The sequence below is a fragment of the Penicillium maclennaniae genome, assembly GCF_028827695.1.
Source record: "Penicillium maclennaniae strain IBT 15551 chromosome Unknown utg000008l:1.0-3552695.0:1.0-3555053.0, whole genome shotgun sequence".
Taxonomy (NCBI): Eukaryota; Fungi; Ascomycota; class Eurotiomycetes; order Eurotiales; family Aspergillaceae; genus Penicillium; species Penicillium maclennaniae.
The window spans coordinates 3,266,523-3,287,591 of NW_026623220.1; the positions used below are offsets into that span (position 1 = coordinate 3,266,523).

At 51.0% G+C, this 21,069-nt stretch overlaps 8 protein-coding genes across 8 annotated transcripts; 5 read left to right on the forward strand and 3 right to left on the reverse strand.

Annotated features, from left to right (window-relative positions):
- Positions 1–32: 32 nt before the first annotated feature.
- On the reverse strand, positions 33–1,897 carry N7477_010179 (Aconitase/3-isopropylmalate dehydratase large subunit alpha/beta/alpha subdomain 1/3; the record flags this gene model as incomplete). Its single annotated transcript, XM_056971840.1, has 2 exons — positions 33–1,796; positions 1,850–1,897. 2 exons carry the CDS (start codon positions 1,895–1,897, stop codon positions 33–35), a joined length of 1,812 nt encoding a protein of 603 aa, XP_056818819.1.
- A 1,341-nt stretch (positions 1,898–3,238) lies between these two features.
- N7477_010180 (uncharacterized protein) lies at positions 3,239–3,573 on the forward strand (the record flags this gene model as incomplete). The annotated part of the gene is made up of 2 exons (XM_056971841.1): positions 3,239–3,250; positions 3,358–3,573. 2 exons carry the CDS (start codon positions 3,239–3,241, stop codon positions 3,571–3,573), a joined length of 228 nt encoding a protein of 75 aa, XP_056818820.1.
- A 522-nt stretch (positions 3,574–4,095) lies between these two features.
- Positions 4,096–6,730, forward strand: N7477_010181 (C2H2-type zinc finger protein; the record flags this gene model as incomplete). Its single annotated transcript, XM_056971842.1, has 4 exons — positions 4,096–4,304; positions 4,361–5,084; positions 5,134–5,334; positions 5,642–6,730. The coding sequence occupies 4 exons, from the start codon at positions 4,096–4,098 to the stop codon at positions 6,728–6,730; spliced, it is 2,223 nt and encodes a 740-aa protein (XP_056818821.1).
- Positions 6,731–7,210: 480 nt separating this feature from the next.
- N7477_010182 (uncharacterized protein) lies at positions 7,211–8,883 on the reverse strand (the record flags this gene model as incomplete). The annotated part of the gene is made up of 4 exons (XM_056971843.1): positions 7,211–7,957; positions 8,013–8,410; positions 8,466–8,710; positions 8,786–8,883. 4 exons carry the CDS (start codon positions 8,881–8,883, stop codon positions 7,211–7,213), a joined length of 1,488 nt encoding a protein of 495 aa, XP_056818822.1.
- A 2,189-nt stretch (positions 8,884–11,072) lies between these two features.
- Positions 11,073–11,735, forward strand: N7477_010183 (uncharacterized protein; the record flags this gene model as incomplete). The annotated part of the gene is made up of 2 exons (XM_056971844.1): positions 11,073–11,370; positions 11,425–11,735. The coding sequence occupies 2 exons, from the start codon at positions 11,073–11,075 to the stop codon at positions 11,733–11,735; spliced, it is 609 nt and encodes a 202-aa protein (XP_056818823.1).
- Positions 11,736–15,005: 3,270 nt separating this feature from the next.
- Positions 15,006–16,541, forward strand: N7477_010184 (tryptophan synthase; the record flags this gene model as incomplete). Its single annotated transcript, XM_056971845.1, has 1 exon — positions 15,006–16,541. One exon carries the CDS (start codon positions 15,006–15,008, stop codon positions 16,539–16,541), a length of 1,536 nt encoding a protein of 511 aa, XP_056818824.1.
- A 514-nt stretch (positions 16,542–17,055) lies between these two features.
- On the reverse strand, positions 17,056–18,130 carry N7477_010185 (guanine nucleotide exchange factor SDO1; the record flags this gene model as incomplete). The annotated part of the gene is made up of 3 exons (XM_056971846.1): positions 17,056–17,870; positions 17,920–18,000; positions 18,064–18,130. The coding sequence occupies 3 exons, from the start codon at positions 18,128–18,130 to the stop codon at positions 17,056–17,058; spliced, it is 963 nt and encodes a 320-aa protein (XP_056818825.1).
- A 515-nt stretch (positions 18,131–18,645) lies between these two features.
- Positions 18,646–20,371, forward strand: cp3 (carboxypeptidase C PRC1; the record flags this gene model as incomplete). Its single annotated transcript, XM_056971847.1, has 2 exons — positions 18,646–19,156; positions 19,206–20,371. 2 exons carry the CDS (start codon positions 18,646–18,648, stop codon positions 20,369–20,371), a joined length of 1,677 nt encoding a protein of 558 aa, XP_056818826.1.
- Positions 20,372–21,069: the final 698 nt, after the last annotated feature.

The window sequence follows — 21,069 nt, forward strand, 5'->3', positions numbered from 1 at the left end:
ATCCGGCAATCCTCTTTGTGCATATCCGTGATCTATGGAGGGCTTGTGCCGCCAAGCCAGGCAGGTAAAGAGTTATGTACAGATCCTGAACAAGCAGCATCTACACATTGTGTGAGGCTTCTGAGCCAAACTTTCCGACCGGTCAGTCCTTTTCCGTAGTGGGCGTATTTGGCCGAGTTGGTTACGATCGTTCGTGTATGTGGTGGGATGACTGGTTCTTGAACCATGCACCAGCAGGTATCAGTCAAAATTTGAACGCCAAAGTCATTCAAGGTTACAATGTGGCCTTCTTTAGTAGCCTTTGAATATGTGTCGCGGTTACACGTCACCACCAAGGTTGTGCTTTGGTTCTTCTTGCGACCTGCACAAAGCCTTACCAGCTTCACAATTTCATCAAATGAAAAATGGGGGTTTCCAAGTGATACAAGGTCAATAGCTGTAGAAGTCTCATCTCCTTCACAGGGACTGAATCGAAGCCATTGCCTCCCTAGCTCAGGAAGTGTAATTGTCACCTTCAACAAATCCTTCAGATGAGATGCAATATCGGAGAGGCTACGAGCCTCAATGGTAATTCCCGCAATGTGAAACATTGGGGCACTGGATGTAGTGGCAAATGCTGCACCAAACGCCTTTAGATCATCCATGGTAACCTCCATCTTTTCCATACCGGTAATAATGGGCACTGAATCAGCAGCAATGTCGCCGGCAAGGTATCCGAGGAGCGCAAAAAGCGTATCATCGGTATCATGCACAGTTTCTAAATGGACTTCCACACGAGCTTTTCGATTCTCCGTAAGATGGCAGCCAGTGTTGAGTGCTCGCCCGGTCAGAGAAACGCACACGTCCAGATAATCAGGGCATTTGATCGTCCTTGCGCCAAGCACACTATTGGCAAAGACCACGGCGTTGGACTCGGCCCACATGATATTCTCGCCTGCTTTTGGCGCAGTATCCAGAAGGTAGGGTGCACATGTGAATGTTGGCTGTGCTCCCATTCTCAAATAAGCCTCTGAGAGTTGTTCTGAAGGCTCCCCAATGTCAGGATCAACTCCTTGTGAACGCCACAGCCGCCTGTCAATGGAGATTGAGTTCAGAGAGGTAGGAATGCGAACTTTTGCTCCCATGTCGCACAATTTTTGAGCGAATTTCAGTGTTGCTGGGCCTGTGTAAATGCAGCAGTCGATGTGCGCCTGCTTCACATCTATCAGCTCTGTCACGCGATGAATCTGGGCAATACGTATAATGACCCGCATCGCCACTTGAGCAGCCTCTCCATACACGCCTTCGAGCAGCTCACCATCGTATGGAGTTAAATGGACTGTGTTGAAGTTGGATTGCCGCAGAGATGGGTACAGAGTGGCTGGCTGGCTGAACGCTTCCGTAGAATGGGAATCTCCCCACTGAATCTGGCCATTGGCTATTCGAAGGCGATCAAGTTTTATGAGCGTGTCAAATGATGACATCGATACTTGCAAGATGGGAATGCTCTTCTGAAACATCTCTTGGGCGACCAGGACTCCGATTGTCAGGATCATCTCCTCACGCCCGAATATCAGGGCACATGGAGCGCTTCCATTCAGCAGCAGCTCAAGAATGACACCGCTTCCCGTGCATGAGCCACGGCCACTGGGTATCGCGAGTATCTTTCCTGCAATCGACTTTCCGACGAGCGGGTGATGACTATCGATCACAATACCATCCAGGGTTCTCACGCCTCCCCAGAAGCTAAGGGCGACTTTACTTGCGACAAGGTCACCTTCGGCACATCCGGGTATGATCTCATGGGCCCTTATGCTCTGATGAAATAAATTAGTCAGGCTTGATTGAATCTGAATGAGCCGTGACTCACGGCCATTGCCTCAGCGTGGACCTCTGTCAAAATCTGTCTAAAGGACATTGGTCTTGATTGCTAGGTCGACTTCAATAGACGGTCTATACCATTCTCATCACTGTGTTCATGCTCATAGGGGAGAGAGGCGAGATGGAGGCGTATCGGATGCAGACTCCGATACCAAGCGGCAGCGGCCACCGGAGAACCCCACACTGAAACAGGCGGACGAAACAACTAAGTGCCCGTCGGCATAGAGTTCCACCATCTTGCTTGTCGGATGCCACCTTTAAAGCTCTGAGAGCCGAGAAAATGCCGACCAATTCCCCAAACATGTTCACATTGCGTCTTCGCAAGACCCTAATGATCGAGTTCCTCAGTGTTACCATCATGTACCGCGAAGGAGCAGTGGTGGACTTACTTGCCCTTGAGTTTGGCGCTTAGGAAGAATTATGACGTTCAAAATGCGCTCGGGGATCGGTGTGACAGAATCCGGTAACCGCGGATAGAATCACGTTGACTAGGTCAGTGAAGGTGTTGTTGAGCTATGAGGTAAATAACTCGAGTGACCTCAAACTGCCGGGCGCTAAATTTGAAAAGACTCAGCCGCACAGGAAGGAACAGCTCATGATACTTGCTTAAGTTTTCTGAGTAGGTGAATAAGTACCTTCAGGATGGCTGATGGGCTAGGCTCAGAGCGATGGAGCTCATGAGGTCTTTTTTTTCTCGCCCGCTTAGCTCAGTGCGGTCTTCTGTTACAAATGTGAGACTACAACATAGGTTGGCCTCTGATTGAATGCAATATTGAAGGGAGTCCATCCGGGTCTGCAGTGATCACAGAAGATATACTTCGAAGTGCGTTGTTGCGATCTTGAATTGGACTAGCAATGTGGGAAGCGAGTTGCCTTATTGAATGATCAGTATTCTCTGCCAAGGTCAGTTCACTTCCCAATGATCCTATACTTGTCAATTTCATCTCGAGCCAGAGCTTCAAAAGTACCGCCCAAGAACTGCTTGGACCCTTTCAGGGCGTAGTACGCAGAGTGACCAGATCATAGCCTTTCGGTCAGACATCACTTTCAGTCTTCCTTGCAATCAGCATCTCGAAAGGGGAGGCTCGGCTCATGCAAGCACGAAAGCTGACGTAGATGCTCATCGGCTTATTGATGCGTGGAGATTGATCCCACATCCTATGCGACCATTTTCCCCACCTGCCATGGTATAAGATGTGAGAGAATACATCCCAATTAAGTTTTACTCAGCAACGGCTGCCTTCAAGGACTTTTAAATTTCCTGAACGGACCGCAAATGCACTCCGGAGATATGGCCATCGTGGACGATGATTAGCACACCATTTGGAACCGAAGGGGAGTTCATACGGTGACTTCAAAGAGACCGAGAAGTGTCATCATGTCGATTTCAGTAAGATTTACTGCAAAGATCAATCTGGAATTTAGCTAACTCATACAGATTGAATACCCATTTGAAAGCACACCTATTGTGCTGGATACCGATCTGAGTTATAACAGCACGCACTAGATGCACTGGAATATGAATTGGAATATGAATTGGAATATGAATTGGAATATGAATTGGAATATGCTGCTGGAAATGATTTGTCCACCTGCAAATTCCAGCTTCTCGATGCGTCTGCAGGGCAATTCTGCTACGCTCAGTCTTTTGATCGATTTGCTGCCATCGGCCACACCATCGTTTCGGCTCAGGAGGTTCCACTCCGCAAGTAGTATAACCGGTAACCAAGTTCAACGGTTTGATCAGGCAGGAGACCAGCATGGGTACATGATCTGGACCGTCCGCCATATCATCAGCTAAATGTCCCGCGGTACGACCCTCGGCAAAGGTACAACGAGCATTATTGGTACTCCCTCCAGAGTTCGCTATTACCGGGAACAACTCGTGAAGGACGATGATGTCGTTGAAGCGGAAATCCTGAGGGATCCTCCGCAACTTAGAATCGGATCCAGCATTGAGCTCTTAGCACGGAGGTCGAATAGGCGACTTTGTGGAAGGCCCCGCATTTAGGAGTGATAGGTCCCACATTTCCCATCTCTCAAGTCGTTCGGGATGTCAATTCGAAGTGGCTGGTCTCGAATCTCTCGCCAACTGAATCACCTTTCAGAAATCATTGGATCTCTGTGGAGCGCCACATGCGGGGAAAGATCCGAGCTGCCGCTGTCCCCGGCCTTCCATCTCAATCTTCTCAACCCATCTGCGAGATGACCCTTTGATTTCTGTCAATCGCCAGTATGCTTCCCAATTTTGTTTCACCTCCAGATCATCCACCGTATCTGGGCATGAGATCCCGGCGTCGGCGCAAAACCTCGAAAGAAGAGCGGGTCTGTCCGGTCTGTGCTCTGGATTTCAAGAAGGCGGAGCATTTGGCCCGTCACTTGAGGTCACACACAAAGGAGAAGCCTTTCCACTGTTCCGTCTGTCATAAGGCTTTTGCTCGGCAGTGGGTCTCTCAAATATTCTGAAAGGGGTGCATTTTGTATCTGATTCATGGCTTAGGGACACTCTTTTACGACATTCACGATCTCATCCTACGGGTGGCATATGTGGAGGTCCCCAGGTGCAAATTGATCCATCAAGTGATGGCAGTCATGCAGAAAGTCTGCACACTGGGTTGATTCCGCATGAGGCGATGTCTTCTAGGATTCCACCCATCCCGCTTGGGTTGAACACTGGTCCTATTGCGGTCAATATGATGGTTCCCTTGTCACCACCAAAGTCCATTGACAAGTGTACACCTAGCCTATCATTTGGAGATAGTAGCACATTTTCCACACATGTGACTCCTTTACCTTCACTATTTTCTCTGGAGACTAGCGATACTTGGAGGAATCAGCCAAGTCCACCACCTGCCCCGTGGGATTATCGACCTGACAGAGACTGGGAATCCTTGCTTACTGGAGACGACTTTGATCTCGAGGCTGTGAATGAGTCTCTCCTTTGCGCTACAGCCGATTACGTGCCCACGTTAGATACTATACCTTGCTTGGAGGCTGTTCGGCCTCCAAGCCAGCCCGTCTCCTGTATTGAACATGAGCGTGCAAAGGGACGAGCCCTGATCGTTCAAAAGAGATGGCATATATTTTCTGATGCGGCTCCAGCTGAAGATATGACTCCTGAATACCCCTCTGAAGGTATTATTGACGAGTCATATCGCAAAAGTCTGGCAGAGCGATTACAGCAACGGGTACAACATGGGATCCTCCCATCTACACCTTTCCTGGTATGTCATTCTTTGACTGTCAAAGTGAATAATATTGATTGTTTACAAGGACCTCTGTATCCAAGCCTACTTCTCCAAGTTTCACCATTTATTTCCCGTGGTACATATGCCTACCTTTCGACCTAGCACTAAAAACTCTGTCCTTTTACTTTCCATTTGCTCAATAGGGAGTTTATTAGTCGGCTCTCCCCGTGCTATCAATCATGGTATCAGCATGTTTGAGCGATTGAACAAAGCAATACTTGCCTCGGTACGTCACCGAGCCCATAATTCCAGAGCTTTTACTGATATATCTAGTGGGATGCCCACGTTGCAAAGTCCGGGTGCTCAAATTTGGTAGTCCTCCAAGCTTCATTCATAGGACAAACATTCGGTCTTGTGATGGGTGTATGTTCTTTTTCGTCATCATGATGACTCCGCAAAGAGGTACTAACCAGGGTCATGATTGCTAGAGACCCAAAGATTTGTATGGAATCGAAATATTTCATGGCAGTGTGGTCGCTGTATGAGTCTTCTCTTTTGAGTTGGAAAATCGAAGGGCTGACGGCTCCATTTAGTGGGCGCGCAATGCCAAGCTCTTTCATATACAGCATCCAAGAATTGACCTCGTCGACATGAATGGCGACGCCCTCAAAGAGGCCTGGTTGTCATGGATCCAAATAGAGGTCAAGAAAAGGCATGTCCCGCTCGGAACGGTACACAAACGGGCGACTAACCTCAAGATCAACAGACTTGTCCTCGGAATTTACATCCACGACGCTGTCCTCGCCCGAATACACCACCATGAACCCATCCTTCGCCATTCCGTCGAACGGCTCCCTCAAATCTCTACCAGCGAACTCTTCACGGCTTCAAGTGCGGGACACTGGAAGACACTCATGATTGAACACCAAATGCGAACCCACTCCCTACCGTCTCCCATCAGCAACATTCATCAAAATCAACCAACAGTCATCGGCGACTTTGCACTGTGCACAATGCTCGAATCCATCAGCACTCTAGCCTGCGAAGACCGCGGCCTCAACTCCTCTTGGCTCGCAACTGTCACAAAATGCCAAGACCTCCTGATTCAATGGTACCATCGACACCACCCAAGCATGCAAGGCAAATCCAGCTGGTTCTGCCTAATGATGCTCTGGCACTCCATTTTCATAATGCTTCATGCAGACCTCAATGCTATCGAATGCGCCTGCGGTCGGGAAGGCTACGACTCTGCTCAAGAACATCTCCCATACGTCCAGAACTGGCTTCGCTCCATGGACGCAAAGCGATGTCTGCTTCACGCTATGCTCATTCAGAAGAATTTCGAGTCTCTTCCCACTGGTGCGGAACCGGCTCTTCATGTCCCCATGTGTCTATATTACTGTGGACTTGTCTGGTCTTGCTTTATGAGCTTTAGCGAGGATGCTGAGCCCATTACTCTAGCCGCGACTGATACTTTGCAGTTCGCTGAGCTGCGTTTACCTGGAGTGGATGGTGTTGGAATATTCTTAGAACAAGTGGGCGGATTGCAGCCGCGGAGACTGGCGATGGGCTCACTGTTCCGCGTGATCGATCTCCTGCAGCGTATCAGTCACTGGAAGATCTCACAGAGTCTGGCTTCCACGCTGTTAGCCTTGGTGGAGGAAACGCAAGATTTGTTTTAGTGGGACAGACAATTAGTCGCCAAATGAAACAATGGACATTATGTGAAATCCTGCGATCTCGATACCCACAAATCATTAACTCCACAGATATGTAGCTGCCCAGGTGCGGGGCCTAGCTATGACGGCGTCGAGAGTTGATCATCTACTGTAGCTACAAAAATAGCGCCATCGACTAGTCCCACGCCCAGACCACCGAACCCACCGCATGGACTACAAGTGGCGGTGAAGTCTGGCCCAGCAACGAAAAGGGGACCTAAATAAGAAAACTGGAAGAGGATTCTTCAAAACACTTTGATATATAATTTCCATTGGTGTATCATCAAAAAATGGGATTACAAAAGAAAACAACAGGAGAATCAAGCCCTTCCCCTTCAATCTACCGCGTCTCAACGCACGTATCGTATCGTACACCTCCCTTCCACAAATTATTTTGGTTTTTCTCAGGTATTATCACAGCAAAAAAAAAAATAGGCTCGTCCACTACTTGAACTTCCGCTTCAGCCACCCGAAGAAGCCACCTTTCTTCTTCTCCGACTGCTCTGCTGTTTCGGAAGTCTGGGCCTCATGTGCCTTGGCAGGCTCCTGCTGAGCGGACTCTGTGGCAGGAGTTTCCATCGCGGGAGTCTCCTTGGGAGCCTCAGTTCGGGGCAGGGGCTCTTCGCCGCGCTTGAGGGCTGCTTCAGGCTTCTTCAGCTCCGCTGACTCGGCCGCAGCCTTGTCGGTCTTGGAGTTGTATATGGCCGCGCTAGCCGCAGCCACTGCGACAGGCGAGGCAGGAGACTTGCTGCCGGTCTTGCTTTGGGCAGTCTTCGTGTCGATAGGCTTGCACTCAACGGGCTTACTATGGGCAGTCTTGGTGTCAATAGGCTTGCTCTCAAGAGGTTTGCTCTCAGCAGCGGTGGTCTTGGGGGTGCTCTCCACAGCGGTGGTCTGAGGGATGGTCTCAACAGCGGTGGTCTGAGGAATGGTCTCAACAGCGGTGGCCTGAGGAATGGTCTCAGCAGCAGTGGTCTGAGGAATGGTCTCAATGGCGGTAGTCTTGGGGGTGCTCTCCACAGCGGTGGTCTTGGGGGTGGTCTCAACAGCGGTGGTCTGAGGAATGGTCTCAACAGCGGTGGTCTGAGGAATGGTCTCAACGGCGGTGGTCTGAGGGATGGTCTCAACAGCGGTGGTCTGAGGAATGGTCTCAGCAGCGGTGGTCTGAGGAATGGTCTCAGCAGCGGTGGTCTGGGGGGGTGGTCTCAACAGCGGTAGTCTTAGGGGTGGTCTCAGTCGCGATCACCTCCTCGGCCTTCTTGGGCGCCTCGACGGCGGGAACGGGCTCGGGAGTAGTGTACGCCGCCATCGCAGCAGGACCAGCACCAGCCAAGTTCTGTCCAGCAGCTAGGCTGACAGCAGCCTGCTCCTCCTCGGTCTTGGCCATTTTGTGCGGTTTCACCTCATCGTTGGAGAAGATGGGCTTCTCGTACGGGCGCTTCGTGTGCGCGGCATCGGTCTCCACCGGGACAGCGGCGGGGGCGGTCGTCTCGGTCTTGGGGCGCTCAGGCAGGGATGTTGTGGCAGCGGCGCCAGTGGTCGCAGCGGTCGAGGTGGCAGATTCTTCGGCAGAAGGCTCAGTGGTGGAGGGATAGACCTCAGCACCGGGTGCGGTGTCCTTGACACTGCTCTCGGGCAGGACAGCTGGAGTCTGAATTAGTTTCGATCATGGACACACCACCGACAATGGATTCCTTACTCTTGTCCTCCTTGTTGCCGCCATCGAGTTCGCCGACGATACCGGCGTTGGTAGCATGCGCCTTGTCCGCGGATTCTGGCACGACCGGCGCGGCCTCAGTCTCCTCCTCGGCCTCCTTGGTCTCGGTCACGGGTGCGACAGGGGTCTCTTCGGCCTTGAAGTCGGTGGACGCTTCTGTCTTCTCAGCAGACTGCATCTTGCCATCTCCGTACATAACCTTGTCCTCGGTCTCGTGGCCAGGCTGACTGGATGGGCTGGTTAGAACGATTTGCGACAAGTGGCACGCGACCACCACTTTCTTGGGGCTCCGGAGTCCTTACACAACAGTCTTCGCAGTATCAACGACCTTGTCAACAGCAGCGGCCGCGGCGGGCTTAGCGCCCCCCTTCTTCTTGTTCTTTCCTCCCTTCTTGGCCATGGTGTTCGTGTGTCGTGAAGATTTGTGAGTGCTTTGCGGTGGTCAGAGATGGTGCGACGTCGGAATGACGATAGGATACGGAAAGCGCAATGGGTGAAAATATAGGCGGCCAACAAAAGAGAAGCACTTACAGTGTCTTTGAGGGAGGGGGGTTGATGCAGAAAGGAAGAAAGTCGGGAGTGGGCCAAGTAGCCTCAAGGGATGACGGTCCGGTATGCTGGGATGAGTAGGGATCCGTGGTTCTCCCTACGCTTCTGGAACACTTGACTCTGTAAGACGGAAATTAGATGAGGTAAGAGAAAAGAGGCAAGAGGGCCTGCGATCTCTAATTTTTTGCTATTCTACGTGGCCCATTGAGACCAATTGGTCCATTGGTTTTGTCATTGGTCTTTTGTGGTTGTTTGGAGGCGTGTGGACGCCGTTTCAAAAGGTTCAGGCATTCTCTTTCCCGCTTGCAGGGTGATTCATCGAACGTCTCGGGCATTCTGTAGGTCGAAGCTGCAAGCGATGGCATCCTAGGAGATAGGAATCCCTTTGCCTAGCTGTCATGCACTCCTCGTACCTACATAGTTCCGCGCTCGGGTCGCGCAAAGGTCGTGTGCCTGCAGGGGAAGCACAGCCCTATTACCCGATTCAGCCTTAGGGCTGCCGCAAGGCTGCCTTGGGCCCCTCCAGGCCTCTAGGAGTGTTTAACGTAGACGGGGGCTAGGGGCTGATCTGAGGATCCGCACAGTCCGCGAGCGTTGACTTTACCTACCTTCTCTTCCCATAGGACATTGTGCATGGTGAGGCATTTCTCTGGGTGGTTGGGTGATATTACATCATGTCCAATCCGGCCACAATGAGAGTGGCTGAGTCACAACCCCATTGAACCACTGAAGAAATATATAAATAGCAAGTGGTAATTAAATCAACCATAGATTCGCGAATAGATGCGTATGTTTCCGGCCCACGATGATGACAACAACTTAATTGTAAAGCACACGTGCAAGACAAAGGTTCATTGAGTAAAGAAGTAATCACAGTCATCGATTGATCGGATGCCGTTTCAAGCAAAGAAACAAAGGCAGCCACAGGTGACCGGATTAGCAATGACTTCATTAGGATTCAAAAACTTCAAAAAATTGACCGACGCAGGGGTCGAACCTGCAATCTCTTGATTCGTAGTCAAGCGCCTTGCCATTGGGCCAGCCGGCCTTGTTGTTGAAGTTCCAGAGCATATTTGGTTTCATGACCCTAGAATTTTCTCCCGGAGACTTTCCTTTAAGCAAACCAACGGGTAAAGTGTGCCGAGAGTGGAACCGGGCAAAACGGGGAGGGGCATGGGGCGACCTGCGCTGTTTCCGGTTTTTCCCACTTCTTCCGGAGCAATGAAGTGATTGACAGTCGGTGCTGACGTCGAATTACCCCCCACCACTTACTCACGTCGCTGCGCATCTCGCGCGTGAATGCCAAATTGGTTCCAGTCTACGCAGGTGGTTCCCACAATGCCGATGATGCCGAGACCGATGCCCATGATGCAACCGTGAAGCTGATTCTGGAAGGCTTCGCTGCAGCCAGATTTGCCACGCACGCTGTCCGAACTCTTCACGCGATAGGAGGTGGGGGGGGGCCGACTCTCAGTTGGTTCGCGAGATACACAGTGCCACAGTGCCACGGTGCGACCAGACGCTAGAAATGGAAGCACAGTAGTCCCTCGTTTCTAGAGGGCCCTAAGCCATATCATGCGTTAGCGCCGATTGCGTCTCGTTCTCGTTCAATAATAATCAATTGTCATGTCTTGCACTAGAGATAATCGCACAGACGGTGGGGGTGGTTGAAATGGAGTAACCGCAAAGCGTAACCCCAATCGCCTTCACCGGAGAAGGGAAGGGCGCTCCCACGGTTCCTGGGGCTTATCTCCTGTTGCATCCACATTTGCCATTCCCCGATTTATCCGTGTCCAGTTTCCCTTCCCCTACCGTCCGTCTACCTTTTTTCTTTCCTCTTTCTTTCCCCCCTCCTCTATAGCGAAGCATGGTCACACAGTTTCTCGTACGACTTCGACGCTCTTCGTGCTTGCACATCCTCCGCGTCCGTTCCCAACCCGGGATTGGTCTGCTTCCGTGAGGCAGGACTGCGAACTTCTGATACTCGATATTCGACACTCGATCCTTGATACGTGAGATTTGGACTCTGACCTTTCCAACATGACCTTTCGTGAAAAGGTCAGACGGGTGTTCCATCGCTCCTCGAGCAGTGTGAGCAATGGAAAACCCAAAGTGGAATACTATCGTCGCCATGAAATCCCTCCTTCCAAGTTTCGCGGGCCATTCGATAAAGAGCACATGAAGCGACTAGCGGCTTGGTCCTTCGAGGGCGCCATGGCGGATCGCCCGCGCTCTCTCGACTTGTCTCTGTCGCCCTGCGCCACCTACGATTTGCCCCCTTCCGATAGCGACACCGGCGATGTCTCCCCAGACGATGATGGTGTGGCCATTGATCCAGGTATGTTCTTGTTCTTGGGGTGTCCTTCTCGAATCCGCCCTAACTCGTCTCCAGCCTGTTCCGACGCGGTCTCACCTATCGATATTGACTCCTTCCGCCCCACCAACGCGGGATCTCAGTCGTCCACCGTCGTCAACTCCGAGAGCTACAGCGGCTCCATGATGACTCTCCTCGGCGAGCCTTCCATTTACGAAGTTTCTGAAGATCCCATCGCCCAAATGAAGGAGTCAATTCGGTACACTTCGCCCATCGTCCGTGCCATCACCCCTGCCTCCCCGCGTGCCATGTCACCGCGTGGAAAGCACCAAACTTTCTCGCCCGAAGACCTGACCCGTGCCCTCGTCGCCGTGCAGATCTGCGCGTAAACCGCGCCACTTGAATTTACCTTCTACCACGTCCCGGAGATTGTCACTTTTACATCTCTCTATTCTTCCTGACTCGATGTCACCTTTACCTAGCTTTCAATTTTTCTCCTTTACTTTTGGCGCTCAGCTTTGAGAGTCTCGATCGGCCGGATTTCACACCGGCTCTCTTAACATCGACGATCCCCGCGATCCGCGATCGGAATGTGGCATACCCATACCCATTCCGTACGGAAAAACAACCCCGACGGAGACAGGGTTGCTGCGAAGAATGGTCTGGTCCTTGCACCTTGCATCTTGCATTTGAGCGTATACCCGCACTAAGGAGTTTTGAAAATTTTTTAGACGCGTTCTAGTGGGTGGGACGCCCGCGACTGGTCTAGAACGTACTTTAGAACACGCTAGATATGAACCAAAATTAATAGTCGCTTGAATATTTTATTGTGTATCGTAGATGGTCAAAGAATAGGGAAGAATCTAGGCCAGGAGCCTGGACCGCCAAGTTAAATTAAGTACTCGAAATTGGGTTTTGTCTTCCCCGCCGAGCCAAGAAATTTCCCCCGCACGCTCATGCGCACATCACTCTCGGCATTCACTAGCCTGGAAAGGATCCTTCTTAATCTATCCATTCATACTTGTCACGAGGTTGTTGAGTGGCTCGTCTTGAGATCTGTCTTGTGGGGTCGTGAGGTTTGGTATGAGGTTAGATAACTTTGTTCTTACGTCGCTGCTGCAGGCCTACAACAGGCTGGATGGGATGGTGGCAGATCCTTCAGATTGTCGCCACACGGTGATTCCCGCGTCAATATGGGTAACAATGACGATAATTCAACAGTATGATCGGGGCGGCTACATAGTCGATGAATATTCGCACATATGCGAATGAGTGGCCGTCTGGCGAGAGAGTCTAGGACCGGATCTTGGCCCTGTTGGGATTGGCACGGATGTCGATATATAATGAGAAGGTCGGTGTAGGTGTCATCATATAGGGAACGTGTTGTGTCTTGTTTCACCTGGACATGGGTTGACCGAATGTTGACCCTTTAAAAGTCCTCGGATGCGTAAAGAGTGAATATAGTGAGTCTGCTCTTATCCGTGCCCACAAGGACTGGACGTGAAGGGAGCTTGAATGGTAGAGGAAGACGTTCGAGTTCTCTATAAAGAAAAGATCAGATTAAATATAGACACAGGTAAGAGGGATCCTTACTGCTATACCCTAAACACATGGCTGTAGCATATCATAGGCAAGCTTTTGGGTGATCTTATATGACAGCCAAAGAACAAATCTCAGGTCTGCGGAAGTAGGCCCTACCAGGATCCCTGGGCTCAAGAGAGAAAAACAATGCATTTCGGGGAAAAGCTATCAAGCTGCAAGCACGTGGATTCTTGAGCTGTATAGGGTTGACTGAAGAACTTGGGGTGGACGAAGCTGTGTTTTATATCTTCCAAGGTTGTGTCATGCAAGCCGAGACCCTGGTTCATGCCTCCCCGCTGCGTTTGATAACCTGGCTCCGACGTGCATCAGTGTACATCTCCCAGTGGGCTGGTTTATAGTCTCCGCTCCTACTAGTTGGATTTCTTTGCACTATCCTTGCTACGCCCCTAGAACACCGCGCATAATCATATGCTGGCCAAGCCCTAGAGATTAGCCATACAAGAAATATATTACCTGCGTGCTTGGCTAACTTACTTACTTTAGGTTTCGGACTTTTCCCATGTCGGGATTTGATGGTGAGGTGACATAGATTTGGCTGCGCTCTCCAATTCCCGGTGCGGGTTCCCGCAGCTAATGTTTGATACAGGTATTTGCTGCCCTGTCAGGACCAATACCTCTTTACTGGCTAGAAACAGTTCTTACCAGGTCTATGCTCAGGACCGTCTGCTCCCCTGATACTTTTCATGACCGCTCCAAGGCCCGTACACCTCGGCTATGGCTTGTCGCGGGTGCACTAGATACCGGAAACCATTAAAAGATAGATCTGCCACGTCATTGCTGCTCGTTTGGAAAAACAAATTCTCCTATAATGCACTGTTTCCAATAGATTTATGATTCATTAGATAAGTTCAAGGCCTAAATACCAACGAGACCTGTATCATTTCCAAGTGACGCTTTTCGCCTTAAAGGCTGGGGGTTTGCTCCCGCTGCAAAGTGATTGATCAGCGGTCTCAGCCTTCTTGGCCGTAGCGTTGCACATAGACATTGTCACGCGCATCTTCCCTGTAGCACTTAGTTCCTTTGATGCACCATTGCAATAGCAAGGTATAGTTGTATACCGAGACAGTGGGTTAGGCGCTACCTTGACATTTCAGCATCACCTACGGCAATTACGGGCCCAATGGCCGGGGAAAGCCCAAGGCTTGTATCTGAGATTTTCCACTGCTTTCTTCTATAACGATCCTTGATTGTGCGAGGCGAGGACGCAAGATTGAGCCGCCACCTGAAGTGATGATCTTGTTGCTTCGCAGGAAGAGGACAACATGATGCGAAATGATCGTCACCCACCATCCTGAAAACTTTCATTGAAATTTCAGGAGCTGGTAATTCAGATCCCTGAAGGTTATAAAAACCGTAATATAATCTTAAACATCTATTTCCACACCACGCAAGAACAAAGCGGCAAGCCCAGAGACCCAATTGGTCCTAGGGTTGAGCGTTGAGGACGGCTGACAACCCCCCAAAGAAAACGAGGGTACGATTTAAATCCCAATTCTGCTCTTCCAAGCGAAGACATGGCGCCAAGCCCAGTTTTATCGCGCGGTATTCCATACTCTAAGACATGGGCGTTACGTGACTATCCAAAGTCGAACGAAGTATAGCGAACGCGCTCCAAGGCTTCAATGTCCATGATTAGAATCTTGGATAGCGAAGGAACTTCAAAAAACAAGGAATCAGTAGAAACCAAAATGAAGCAGTCTAGACAGATATTAGCCAAAGTCAGGCCTTCCCAGATGCCTTACTAAAGGCGCCAAGGAGCCGGCTACGGGGCGAGGATCCCATAGCTCTTTCACGAATGGAGGCTAGAGTGACATATATCTTTACAACTCGTGAGAAACACACCGTATTTAATTGAAGCTGCACCCTCAGCTCTTATCTTGTCATCGGTTGTGGAATTCACTCCTCACTCATGTCGGTGCAAGCGTTCTCGTATGCGCTCGTACTTCAGCCATCTTTAATCTGTTCTTGTACAGTCTCGCCAACTAATATTGACCCGCTGGAAGAGCATTATTGTCAACAACGTATGCTCAGTATACCTACATCGGACGTGGTGCATCATGATCCGATATCTGCAGCAACTTCTTTGCTTTTCTTCGCACCCGAAACGCTCCAAGGATACCAAAACACCGCTTGAGGGTACTTCAGAAAACGCCAATCTGATCAGATCTATTCAAAAGAAGGCCCTGAGGGCACGTCTTCCGAATATCAGGACATCAGAGCATGCAGTTGTCACGGTAGTGAGTCCTTTGGTGGCTCCTTCTATCGGTACAAATAACATTTGTACTGCTACATACCACCGAAATGCAGAGACCACCGTCTCATTCAGCTCAGCCAACATTGACAGCTCGCCCTCATACCAGAAAGTCAATATCGGGTCATCCGCCACGCCATTCGATAACGACGGCACACCGTATGTCCCGATTCTGCAGGCAGATGGCACACTGAGACCGCCACAGATCTCATACAGTGGCTATGGATCCTACGGGGGCCGGTTCATTCCTGAATCTATTGTGGGTTTCCTGCACGATCTGACCTCCTTCTTCGAGGTCACTGTCTCAGATCCCTCTTTCTGGGCCGAGTATGCCACATTCCAGCGGCCCCAGCCCACACCTCTGCAGATGGCGAGCAAGCTCACGACCCTTGTAGGTGGTGCAACCATCTGGCTTAAGCGAGAAGACCAGAATGAATACGGCAGCCACAAGACTCGCAATATCATCGGCCAGCTGTTGCTAGCGCGGCGGATGGGCCGTATTGAGATCGTCACCGACTGTGCATCGGCCAAACACGGTAACTTCACTGCGGTGATGTGTGCACGTTTGGGTCTGCGTTGCGTCGTCATCATGGGTGCTGATGACGCTCAGGCTCAAGAAGAGGACGTCCTCGAAATGAAAATGCTCGGCGCCAAAATCTTGACTGCTCGGACTCCTTCGGGCATGAGTTCGCTGCGTGCTGCAATCACAGAAGCACTCCGCTATTTGGTTTGCAACTTCGAGACTACATACTACCTGATGGGAGGTCCAGTGGGTCCCCACCCCCTGCCAACCCTCACTCGCACGTTCCAGGCACTCCTAGGCGAGGAGGTTGCGGTCCAATTGCAAGGATTGACAGGCTGCCAGCCCGACGCTGTCGTCACAGCCGTTGGTAGCGGTAGCGGTGCCGTGGGCTTGTTTAGGCCCTTTTTACAGAGCCCCGCCATTCGCCTTGTTGGTGTTGAAGCAGCCCAAGCCGCAACTTTGACTGAGGGGGAACTTGGCGTCCTTCAGGGTGCTCGCACGCTCATGCTTCAGAACGACGACGGCCAACTTCTCGATTCCCATTCGATCTCACCAGACATGAATATCTCCACCGTGGGGCCTGAGGTGGCCCATTGGAACAGCATTGGCCGTATTGAAATCTCGACTGCCTCAGACGCGGATGCCCTGGACGGATTTAAAACTCTCCAGCACCACGAGGGGTTTCTAGCTGGCCTGGACTCGAGTCACGCGGTGAACAAGGCAGTTAGCATGGCCAAGGAGCTTGGGCCGGGCAAAAACCTCGTTCTGTTGGTGACAGGCTGTGATGGTATTGGCATGCATGGCCTGCTGGATGTTTGACCTTGAATGGGATCGACTCATCTTTTGGGCGGCTAGGATGCTGGCCGCAAGCCCCTCGCTTCCCTTGTCTGTCTTGTCTGGTCGGTTATAATTTTCTTCCCTTTTGTGTTGGCCACACGCAGGATACTCTGGTTTTATTGTTCGGAGTTGACGTTTTGACGTTCTGACGTTCTGACGGCTTGACACTTCGATTTTGTTGTACTACGAACTTGCTTGTTTTGGTCAAGGCTCCTATTTACTTTTCATGTCCATATTCTATTGCTCAGGATATTTTTCTCCTTAGACTGTTCCGTTGTGTCTACTTCAAGGAAATGGTGTGTTGTATGCAAAGCCTTTCCCAGGTCTAAAGCTGCGTCCATCACCTGCTGCTGCAGGACAAAAACATTAAATGAAGCACTAAATAAGCTAGCACAATTGAATATTTCAACAAAACACTTTTTTTGCTTTTCTATAGCGATTTCATCAGTCATAGGCAAGTTAATCATGTACATGATCTATGGGATGGTATATGCAATTAATCTTCATGCGTCACCGACATGTCCAAGACCTCCACACGTCCCCTTCCGCGAGTCTCGTTACCGATGAAGTCATTCAATGCTTTGTACGCTCCTGGTTCAGCAAATCCAACCACCTCCCACTCGTCGCCGCTGACTTCTTGTGACTCGACAGATTCGATGTAGCTCATGATCAAGTCCTTCACAGTGCCAGGAGCTTTGGGCGCTGCCTCTGCATCCGAAGCACCAGCGTCAACATCAGAGTCGTCACCCTTCTTGGACTTCTTTCCACCTTTTCCACCTTTCTTATTGCCCTTTGAACCGCCAGACGGGGCTTCCTTTTCTTTTGCCGGCGCAGATCCGGGCGCGGCTTTGACTGACTGTTTCAGGAGCGAGACCGGGCAAGTAACACGGAGGCGCATACGTGCACGCATGACAGGAATCGGCTGCCAGGCAATAAGAGCCTTCATGGCATCGAGTGCTTGACTCTTCGCCGACCGGTTAGATGAAACACCCGTCCACATCGGCTTTTTGTGTTGCGTCTGCTCTTCGCCCGATCCATTTGCCTCGCCGCCGGTTTGCTGTTGCTGTTGGCCACTGGCAGAGCTTAGTTGGTCCAGGGCCTTGGAGATCATTCCTGAGGTATACACGCGCTTCGTGGTGGGGTCGACCAGTCGGCCAGACACGATATCCAAAACTTCTTTCTCGACTCGCTCTAGATTATCTTTTCGTTCGCGCTCGCCGACTTGCACTTCGCCCTTGCGCAAAATTTCTTGCAGGATCTCATCTTTAGGTGTGTCCGCACCAAAGGCCTTGGCGAGTTCTGCTGACGGGGCTGTTTGGGCTTTCGATACGGACAAAAAAACGGTAGGCACTTGAAGGACGTTGTCGAGGTCCTTTTTCGGCGCCGGATCGGTACTCCAGCAGCTTGTTCTTGTAGCAAGCAAGCTCAAAACGCTTTTTCCCTGCGTGTCAGACCTGTGTTAGTGACATCATAGCCTAAAAATGTTGATTCGCATCGTGCATACCTTTCTTTAGTCGAACGACCGACACATTTGTGAACTTGATCTGGTTGGAGGGCTGATTGATCGGCATGGCGGATGGAATCCTCGAAAGATACCAAGTCAAGAATGAGCACCACAATGTCAACACGCAAGGCCAGTAAATTATTTTGCACGCCTAGCCCCCACTCTGCGTAGAAGCCTCTCTATCATCGCTGAGTCAGCATTGTGCCAAGAAGTCGCTCGTGACCCCGCATGACTCAGGAATGTCAGGTGACGTGCGAGACTCCCGCTCAGGACTCTCATTGGCTCCCGCTTATCGTAGGTTCCCGGATTCATCGTCACCAGGGTTCCTAGTCCCCTTCCTTCTCCTCACCCAACCTCCTCTTTCATCTTCGATCGCAGGGACCGCCTTGCTTTCTTTTCTCAATCCCAACATTGTTTCGGGGTGCACTGTATAGGTTTGTCTCCCTTAAACTGGATCCGCCCATCCTAGTCCCCCTGCACGAGCCGTGACTGATAAGAGCTGCCGCCTAGACCCAGGTACCCGCTTCCCATCACAAGTCACCATTACCATCACTTTCATCGTTGATCGTACACTCTTCCATTATGAGACTTCTCTCCGCCACCATGCTGGTGGGAGCCGCCTCTGCGGCGGCTCCGGGCTTCCAGCAGGTCATGGGCATCCACCAGGAGCAGCTAGAGGATGTCGTCAAGCAGGGCTCCGATGCCTTCAAGCATAGCTCGGAAGCCTTCTCTAAGCCTCTCGAGCAGCTCAAAGAACAGTTCAAGACACTTTCGGGCGAGGCTCGTGAGATGTGGGATGAAGTTTCTCACTACTTTCCCAACTCTATGGACCACGCTCCTATGCTGTCTCTGCCCAAGAAGCATACTCGCCGTCCTAGCTCTCATTGGGACCACATTGTTAGTGGCCAGGACGTGCAAAGCGTCTGGGTCTCGGGTGCCGATGGCACTAAGGAGCGTGAGATCGATGGCAAGCTCGATGCCTATGATCTGCGAGTGAAGAAGGTGGACCCCAGTGTCTTGGGCGTCGATCCCGATGTTAAGCAGTACAGTGGTTATCTCGATGATAACGAGAATGATAAGCATTTGTTCTACTGTAAGTTTCCCCTCATTTCATCCCCCCGCTCAATCTGACTTTGATCAAGGGTTCTTCGAGTCACGCAACGATCCCGAGAATGACCCCGTCGTTCTCTGGCTGAACGGTGGCCCTGGGTGCTCTTCTCTCACTGGTCTTTTCATGGAGCTTGGTCCCAGCTCTATCAACGCGGAAATTAAGACCGTCTACAACGAATACTCTTGGAACTCCAATGCTTCGGTGATTTTCCTGGATCAGCCTGTCAATGTCGGCTACTCCTACAGTGGTGGTGCCGTCAGCGACACCGTGGCCGCTGGCAAGGATGTCTATGCCCTCATGACCCTCTTCTTCAAGCAGTTTCCCCAGTACGCTAAGCAGGATTTCCATATCGCTGGAGAGTCCTACGCTGGCCACTACATTCCCGTCTTTGCCTCGGAGATTCTGTCCCACAAGAAGCGCAACATCAACCTCAAATCTGTACTCATTGGAAATGGCTTGACTGACGGTCTGACCCAGTATGAGTACTACCGCCCCATGGCGTGCGGTGAAGGTGGCTACCCTGCTGTTCTGGATGAGCAGAGCTGCCAGTCCATGGACAATGCCCTGCCTCGCTGTCAGTCGATGATCCAGGCTTGCTACGACAGCGAGAGCTCTTGGGTGTGCGTGCCGGCCTCCATCTACTGTAACAATGCCATGATGGGTCCCTACCAGCGCACCGGCCAGAATGTCTACGATGTCCGCACAAAGTGTGATGGCGATTCCAGTCTTTGCTACAAGGGCATGAACTACGTCAGCGACTATCTCAACCAGGCGGAGGTTCGGGAGGCTCTTGGCGCCGAGGTGGATGGTTACGACTCATGCAACTTCGACATTAACCGTAACTTCCTGTTCCACGGTGACTGGATGAAGCCTTACCACCATCTGGTCCCTGGTATTCTCGAGCAGATCCCCGTCCTTATCTACGCCGGCGATGCCGATTTCATCTGCAACTGGCTCGGCAACAAGGCCTGGACTGAGGCTCTTGAGTGGCCGGGCCAGTCCAAGTTCGCCGCCGCGGATCTGGAGGATCTCGTTGTCGAGCAGAACGAGCACGTCGGCAAGAAGATCGGACAGGTCAAGTCCCACGGCAACTTTACCTTCATGCGCATCTACGGCGGTGGCCACATGGTACCCATGGATCAGCCTGAATCTAGTCTGGAGTTCTTTAACCGCTGGCTGGGTGGTGAGTGGTTCTAAGCACATCGAGGACTTCCTACTGCATCGTCATCTTTATACTTTGATTGTGGATTTTACCACTCATCTCTCCCATCTTGCATACAGTGGCTGTTACGCAATGTTTTCAGAGTATCGTCGATGGATTAGAAGTATCTAGTTTGCTGCTTCGGCTGTTCACAACTTTCCCTTTGCTCAGAGGTATATATATGTTAGGACGCTTTGAATTGATATTTGGCCATATACATACCACGTATCATTGTATTAGTCTATATTATATAACCATGGAAAGTTGTAGATCAACGGACTGCATTTGAGGGCAAGGGTGGTGCTGGCTAGAATTGGAGGCATTTGTCGACATCAACGATCCGCCTGGGATACATATGACCCCCGTAAGTGTTGAAGACTTCACAGGATGCATATGCAGGAATGCGACCGGTCGATAGAGGCACAGGACATGACACAATACCTGCCTACTGAGCGATGAGACCCCACACAGCAAACGACCATATTGAGAAATCCACAAGCGACAAGCGCGCTCGTGAGGACATAATCAAAAAAGTTTAAAGCATTCATACGGGGGCCAAAGACCAGGCTACTCTGTAAAGAGAAAGGAAATTGATCGGTTCATTTCATATTGGTATGATTCATTTTCAATTTTTAGGACTGGCACACCCAGTCCAACGGGGAAAAGATCCCACGGATGCCCATAGAAACACACC